The 8,384-nt window shown below is 41.2% G+C and overlaps 1 protein-coding gene across 1 annotated transcript in view; it reads right to left on the bottom strand.

The window, feature by feature from the left end:
- Window positions 1–491: 491 nt before the first annotated feature.
- The window catches only part of LOC114909829 (MAM domain-containing glycosylphosphatidylinositol anchor protein 2-like), a gene marked incomplete at its 3' end in the record, with an annotated part of 59,081 nt that continues 51,188 nt past the window's right edge, over window positions 492–8,384 (bottom strand). The window contains exon 7 of the mRNA XM_029249621.1: window positions 492–821. Within this exon, the coding sequence (XP_029105454.1) occupies window positions 492–821 (330 nt within the window). The remainder of the gene's footprint in view (window positions 822–8,384) is intronic.

Below are 8,384 nucleotides of genomic sequence, written 5' to 3'. Positions count from 1 at the left end.
TGATGAATCGTATATCGAAATGAGGTCATTTAAAAGTTAGTAGAAATCTACCTTGAACAAATCTTATTTAGTACTGACTGTAGGGTGGATAAGGGGGTGAAGTGGGTCCTGCTCTCCAAGTGGGTCTGGGGTTCAAGTCCCGCTTAGGGTGCCTTGCGATGGACTGGCGTCCCATCCTGGGTGTGTCCCCTCCCCCTCCGGCCTTACGCCCTGTGTTACCGGGTAGGCTCCGGTTCCCCGCGACCCCATATGGGACAAGCGGTTCTGAAAATGTGTGTGTGTGTGTGTGGTGGATCCCATAGAAAAACAAGAAAACATACAGATAAATCTACTTTTCTTACTAATGGGCCTTCATAACTTTTAACAATCATTATAGTCCACCTATTGTCCTACTGTGTTTCTCCACAAGAAATACATGCTGTGGAATAAAGTATAAGGTGGGCGGGGCCAACTAGTGAGCAGGTGAAAGACAGGGCTATTTTAGTACTCACCAGTGGTCGACGAGATGTTGACGTCAATGCTGATCTCAGGGATACCCCCACCCTTCAGCGAGGCCATACAGGTGTAGGTTCCAAAATCAGTAAACTTGAGGTCGATGATGTCCAGGTTGGTTGTGCCAGGGGAGATGTCAGGATCCGTCTGTGTGATGACCATGCGCTCAGAGCTGCGCAGCGCTCGTCCATTCTTCAGCCAGCTGAATGTCAGCTCCTCAGGAGGCGTGGCCTCCACTTGACAAGATATCTTCACCTCCCGCCCAATCTGAATGTTGTCATCATTGTGATAGGGGTCTGGGGTGATCCAGAAACGGCCCTTCTTCAATGCTGTGGGTAGCCAGGCAAAGAATGTCATTGAGAATACTGTCACAAATAAGCTCAGCAGCACAATTTTTATATATGCATATATATTTTTTTTTGTTTTTGAGAAGTGTTCTTAAGGGAATTCTTGTAAATCAGGCCCTGAACTATAATGCATTTACATTAATCACTCCACAAATATTAACAAAACCCAAAACCCATACAGAGAAAAGGCTATTGAAAGTTAAAAAATAGAAAAGACAAGGTTTCAACTGAAGAGTGAGGAGAAAAAAAAAAAAAAAAAAATCCTGTGCTAGCTCTGGAGTACCTTTTTTCTCCATCATGAAGAAGTGCGCTGTTCAAGCTATAACTGTTTGCTCATAAGGACTGTGGGGACCTCATAAGGACGCTTGTAAACTAAATTTTAAGTACACACTGTATAGTGGTAAAGTGACCCAGGTGGCACATGTTTCAGCAGGGTGGAGCCCATTCAACCCTAAGAATCATTCTGCATAGAACACCTGAATTCACACTGGAAAGGAGCATCTGCCATACAAATAAATTATGTGACAAGACTCTTATCGTTAGTGCTAGACAACATGGTAAAGGTACAGCATATTGCATGGTACACGTCTTTTAATATGGCAGTGCATTCCATCTAGGTCTTCTGTAAGCTAAGATATCACAATGTGTCCCAGAAAAGAATAAAGGAATGGATGTAGCATCTCAAAGGATTTGAACGATAACTGCACTTTGAAAAGTACAATACATAAACACAAACATTCCATTTATTGGCTGGGACTGAAACTAGTTGCTTGGGCTGAGGAATCTGAGGATGTATTTTTCTGCTTGGGTACCTTGATTATCAGTGCAAACAACCCTGCAGGCAACAAATGTGACTCACAAAGGGTGGGTAAGTGTGTCACCACAACAGAGGGGAGCTGGAGGTCATAAGAAGTCTATGTATGGCTTTATTCATTCACATTGATTTTTTGTTATTAAAAAATTAACATATTAAAAATTGTTTAAAAAAAAAAGTTAAAATGTGATAGGTGAAACATTCCTTATTTCTGTCAATGTCTCCAATGTCATGAAAACTGTTTTTAACCATTAGCTGCTCTTTAAGAGTCCTTGTGGTGTTTTACTAGAGCACATCCAGGAGCGGAGTCCAACACCTTAACCCTTTACCCAAGGCACATGTCTACACTGAGGAAGGAGAGCTGGGTTTATGTTTCACAAAAGGAATTATTTCCAAGAAATTAGCTCAGAACATTAACAAAACAGTTCAAGGAACATGTCCAGAGAGAAATCACATATCTGTATTTGAATCAGACACTGATTCATAACTTTAATGGGATTTCCCATTGTACCGACAGACCTCAGAATCTCCCTAAAATGAACTATACTAAATTACATGTTAATTTTCAGTTTGTCACGGCAAAAGCCAGACAAAACTCTGAAGAATGTTTCATGCTATTTTGAATTTATTATTTACCAAACCAAAGAAATTCCATATTTAATCACCTGGTAAAAGTCTGTAAGCCCATGAAACTATCACACACACACACACACACACACACACACACACACATTGTCAGAACCGCTTGTCCCAGACGGGGTTGCGGGGAACCAGAGCCTACCCGGCAACACAGGGGTAAGGCCGGAGGGGGAGGGGACACACCCAGGACGGGACGCCAGTCCGTCGCAAGGCACCCCAAGCGGGACTCGAACCCCAGACCTACCCGAGAGCAGGACCCGGTCCAACCCACTGCACCACCGCACCCCCATAATAATATAATAAGAAGAATAATAAGAATATAACCATATGAAATTAAACTCTAAAATGAACACAGACTTTGCATATACATTCATTTGCATTTATGAAGCTGCAAATCAGCCTGAAAGATTGTTTTAGACCAAAATATACAAATACCTCTGCCAGTATCAAATGAAAAAGGTCTTCTGCATCCTAACTCAGTGGTTTTAAAAATTTAGGAGAGTAATCATCATTTTGTTGGCTTTACTTGGAAGTTTAAAAATAGCTAGGCAATTCTAAGTAGAGCCTTACAGGATGCAACAACGAAACAAAAGGGTCAAATGGAATTTTCCTTCAATCTACTGTATTTTGCAGATGAAAAAAGCCTGTCTACTGACAGCTGCCCTTAAATCATTTTGTGCAGACCGAAACAAACAGCTCTGTATATGAATTTACATAATTTTGCTGTCAAGAGTTAGTTTAAATAGTGTATCTTTAGATCAAAACTCCTGAACACTGCCAAACAGTCCAGTGCTACCCACATCCAGGTGCATAACATTTAAAAAAAAAAAAAAAAAAAGACACACAAAATACTTTAGGACTGGAAAAAATTTGCATATGTAAGACATGTATATAAGATAACAGGCTGGATAATCATGAATGTTTTATTTGTTCCTGCCTAATCATTACCTCATCAGAATGGTAATCGATGGGCTTTCAGGGGTATACGGCTCTATTTTGTGAAGCTCCCCTGCATTGGTACCCTGGCAGCTGACCGATCTGCGCCTCTACTGGCCCAACTTCTATCTTTGCCTGGGGTTCTTCGATTATGCTGGGGCCAGCCCGCTAGGGCAATGTCTTGTTTCTGGCAGTAACCCCACAGAGCTCATTAGTCATTCATTAATGGAAATAGGATGCACTGCTGCCCCATAAATTATTCAAAAACAAATTTGATAAGAGTCGATTTACATGTTGATTTACATGCAGGCAGCGAGTTTTTATGAGTCGCATTCGAGAGTTCTTTTTTTTCCCTGCAGGGAGTAAAACAACGCAGGAGGAAATGTGGGATAAATAACAGTTACTCTTATGAATGGCAGCACTGCCTTTCCAGTAGTCATGGGTACAGATGCCAGTGAGCCTTGATTGCTATGGGGTATCAAAGCCATGTCAGACTTCACAAGTTCAGAGAAGTGATCCAGTGATGTTCTTGGTTATGGTACTTTCAGGACATTTTATTTATTTTTTTTTTCATTATTACTTGAAAATAGAACATTGAATGCAGTCACTAAAAGAAAGTCATAAATTCTAATTAGATGCTACAGCAACAGAACTGTTGACAAGATCCTTCCATTTTTAAAAATGTGATGTATTACTGGGTTCCATATTATGCAGACCTGAGTAACCATTTTGGGATGTGGGCTTTGCAAAAATAAAGTGATTTCACCCAAAACTATTAAGCATTAAATGCTGTTAAGAAACATGCCTGAATGAACAGGCCTTGGATCTTTGGTTAGCCTTTAATACTGACACTGAACAGGAGACCATTGCCAATACACACCCCTCTCATTTGCACTGTCCAATAAGAAGTACAGGGACATTTGCTCATTGACACAAGACAAACTGAGAGCCATAATTTAAGCAACAAAGTTACAATTAAATGAGAATATTTCTCAAACATGCCCTGAAGCAAACTGGCTCCACACAGGGCACAGTTACAAGAGAAATTATTTCTGCCATTCTTTCCTGAAGAGGCAAGCAATTATGGGTTCTTGTTGAGTTTAATTGACCAGCATTGCCTCCTGAAAATGCATGGTTGTGCCCAAAGGAGACTGATGCACCTCACTATGGGCTAATGAGCAAAAAGGCTTATACAGAAGCAGATTGTTAGACTGCATCTGGAGAAAAGAAAAAAAAAAGCATGGGGGAGAGGGCACAGTTTGTTGTTTTTGTTGGAGAGGAAACAAAAAACATCACCAAGAGGAGGATCATGATTGCAGGTCTAGCTGTGCCAAGCTCATGTTGGCGTCTTGGAAAGGCAGGCTGAGCTGAAAGACGCCCTGGCCTGTGGGAAGTGTGGCCAGAAGCACTGCCATCTGCTTGGAGAGAGGATGTGCAGAAACACTTACAGCTCTGGGCACAACAATCCTGCGAGGTTCTTTCAAGGGCTGGGCCAGTACACGTACAAACCATTGACCACTCCGACCAGACTGCTAGGAAACCAGACAAAATTCTTTGTTCTGCTGGATAATGTTTCCCAGAAATAACATTAATTTTGGCAACTGAAGATACTTAAAGTCACATATTGTGGATCGGTGTGAAGAACCATTCATACACAGGCTTTTGAAAGTGAGGTGTCCAGTCCAGACCACAGGAAATGATGAATGATTTTTTTTTGTTTTTTACCAAAATTATAGCACCTCTGAGAGGTTAACTTATTGACAACAGCTACTTAAATTAGTACAGTGTATCAATATTCCTAGACTGACAGCCCGAAGGCCACAGATAAGGTGCTTTCTGCTGAGACAGACAAAAAAACCCTCCAACCTGCCTGGAACCCCATTACAATAATGTTGCTCCTTTGCAACATTCTGTTTATGGCCACTACACAGTGGTAGCCTGTGGTGATTGCCTCATAAAATGCTGATCAAATAGAGGATGACATGTGTAAATAAATAAATGAGTGAACTCCTTCGGCAACCAGCCTGCTCAGCAACAGGGCTTGGCTTATAAATACAACATCCAGCTTGTGGCGTGGTTTATTCTCCACTGGTCAATATGCCAAAGCCTTAACATTCTGAGTCATCATCTCTAGATATTCAATGCTTTTACTAGGCGGGCTCGATGCTATAACTCAAGAGCAGAGGGTTTGTTTTATTGATGCCATTGCTGGGAAGAAGTCTAATGTTGTTGGGAGCAGAATGCCCGAGGGAGTGAGTGAGGAAATATGAGGAGTATAGATGAAATGGCCCTTGATGCAATATCAGTGGGAGTATGGGCAGCAACTAAAGTGGCCACAGCTACTCTTCTGGGACAAGCTAAGCAAAAGCGTTTCCTACTAGGTCATCGACTTTGCTAATGGAAAACATCACAAAGAAACGGGGTTCCAGTAAACATTTATTGTTGGTGTGATCTTGCCTCTATCAAATGTCAACGCATCCATGATGAAATCCCCTTCAAACCCTTTGTTCTTCTTGATGCCTTCATCAGCAAGTAAGGCTTTCAAAGTAATCAAGGTTCACTCTAACACACTCTATGCTATGACTCTGGCCACGGTGTCATTTGTCATGTGTCAAAAAAAAAAAAAAAAAAAGACAAGTTTTTGGGGCCATGTCTCCACAATTGTGCATGTAGCAGGAGAGCATCTGGAGCACAGTATATCTCTATACACAGCAAAAGCTCACTCAGTGGAAAATTTGTTGTATTGGGTAATGAGAGAAAGGTCAGGTACTTGGACTTAACTAGAAGGTTGCTGGTTCAAGCACCACTCTCTTGTACTGCAGGAGTACCCTTGAACAAGGTATTTGTCCTGAACTGCTCAAATCAAAAGAGCAAGCTGCATAAATGGGTTAAATACTTCAAGATGCTTTGGACAAAAGTCTCCGATAAGCAATGAATTAATAATGGCTGGACCAGAATCATTGCAAATGCATCAGAAATTCAGTTTGGTCACTTTATTTTATGTATTTTTTTGGTCATCTTTGAGAAGATTGTGAGACAAGTATTAAGACAAGACCTAGCAATCCCGATTTACAATTACACTACGTTTACATTTATTCATTTAGCAGACACTTTTCTTCAAAGCAATGTACATCTCAATGACTGAGAAAAAATTTGTGCAGCACTACAGCATGTATGTTTCACAGCAAAAATGGTCTTGAGAACTAAACAGGACATAAGCGTAGATGCAACACAAGATTTTTTGAAAACAAACAAAAAAAAAAATCAGTGCACATTAGAGATTTCACAAAAAATATTACAAGACCGTTAATATCTAAAATGACTAGAGGCAACAAAGGGAAACAAACTTTATTCCCCATGCCTCTGAAAGTCTATAATCCTGCCCCATTTGGGTGATGGGATTAGATGACACACTCCTAAAACCTGAGTCCAGATTCGCAGCAGAGTGCAAGAAAAAGCTTTTAAAGCCCTCTAACTGCCACTTCTGTAGAGCCATGTTCTGTCACCAAATGTATGTTTTAACCATCTAATGATGAATGTCATAGCAATTTTGAAGTCTTCCAGAGTATAACAGGATGGAAGTCACTTAATTCTGTGAATTGTAATTTAAACTGTAAGTCATATAACTAAAGTTATTTTTTGGAAGCAATATGGAGTTTATAATTTCTCTTCTCTCTCTCTATCTGGGAACACTCACAAATTATGGCAATACTTGCAAGGAACCACTGCATAAACACTGATAATTGCTCACCAATATTTCACGTCCTTCTGGGAGTATTTACCGAACAAACAACTCTTGTCATTGACACAACTGTCATAAGGGCCATTTAGTTTTGTGTACACTGGACGAGCATTTTCCCACTGCATTCAAATTATGTGCAACCACCAAAACCTTGATCTGTCCCACACATTTTTCTTTTTTTCTCATTATGTATGCTGCAGCCCTTTAAATGAAATTTGATACAAAATGAATAACTGCAGTGTTTGAAAAAGCAAGTACTAATAGTTGTGTTTTACTACATAGCTACTGTATACAGCATGTAAACCATGCTGTTTTCATACATATCAACCAAAGCGCAGGCAAGTTTTATTCACACTTAACCGTATTTTGTGACAGAGCTGGATGATGAGTTTCAACCAACTGATGAGGGAAAATGAGAGGAAATAAAATCACACAAATTTTCCAATTGTGCTATGAAGTTCATACCAAAAGTTATTATCAGTGCTGTAAAAATGTATCGAGTCCAACTAAATGTACCGTATATGCTGGCGTATAAGTCGAGCCCCAAAATTAGAGGTGTAATATAGATTTAGGCCTATATTTGCCGGATAAGTTGACCCCAAAATAATGTACAACTTTTGGGCCTAGGCTAGTCCTGCTGACACCTACACTTAAGATTCGGGCTTAGGCTACAGTGCTGTGGAGTAGGAGTCATGGAGTCAGAGCTGGAAGCAATTATTGGCTTACTAGAGTCGGAGGTCTTGTGTACTGACTCCACAGCCCTGGTTATTATGCTTAAATCGCACTCAAGAAATGTTTCAGCCATTCCAACAAAAGACAAAGGTGGCATTCTCTTGCAAAATGCAGCCAAAAGTTGCTTAGTGTTCCAGTGTTCCCTTCATTATGGTAATGTGTGGTAGTGGACTGTGCTCTCTGGCACATGGGTGAACCCCTGAGCTTTTCCGGCTGCCCACCTCAATGCCATGTCACTTGCAGCCAGTGCAGCCCACTGAAACCGCACCATGCAAATCCGGTTTCCTGTCCTTATCGCTCTTGTTGCTGTCAGGCCCAGCCACTCTCGGTGGAACTAAAAGAATCTCTTGCCGGAGCCACAGCTAACACCTCCAGATGTGGAAAAACAGCTTTATTTTGACACCAGGGATCTGCTTTGAAAACCCACCCAAGGAGGGGGTGAATGGGTGGTTTGGAGGGGCTGCGCTAAATGGCTCCGTAGTGGACTGTGAAATAGAGACGTGGTGACTTTAGCACTGGTGATACAGGGGTTACCGTTGAATAGCTGCCCATTTCCACCTTTGCTGAGTCTTGCCATTTCATACTAGTTTGGGAACAGTGATAAGAGAAAACATGGAAGTACTGGAAACCAGGGCAAACATGCCATGTGGTCACACTAGTGCAGTGTCACTCAGGATTCCAA

Source organism: Scleropages formosus, unplaced genomic scaffold (genome assembly GCF_900964775.1).
Source record: "Scleropages formosus unplaced genomic scaffold, fSclFor1.1, whole genome shotgun sequence".
Taxonomy (NCBI): domain Eukaryota; kingdom Metazoa; phylum Chordata; class Actinopteri; order Osteoglossiformes; family Osteoglossidae; genus Scleropages; species Scleropages formosus.
The sequence above is the reverse complement of the archived record's forward strand: the minus strand, read 5'-3'. Positions and strand labels throughout refer to the sequence as shown.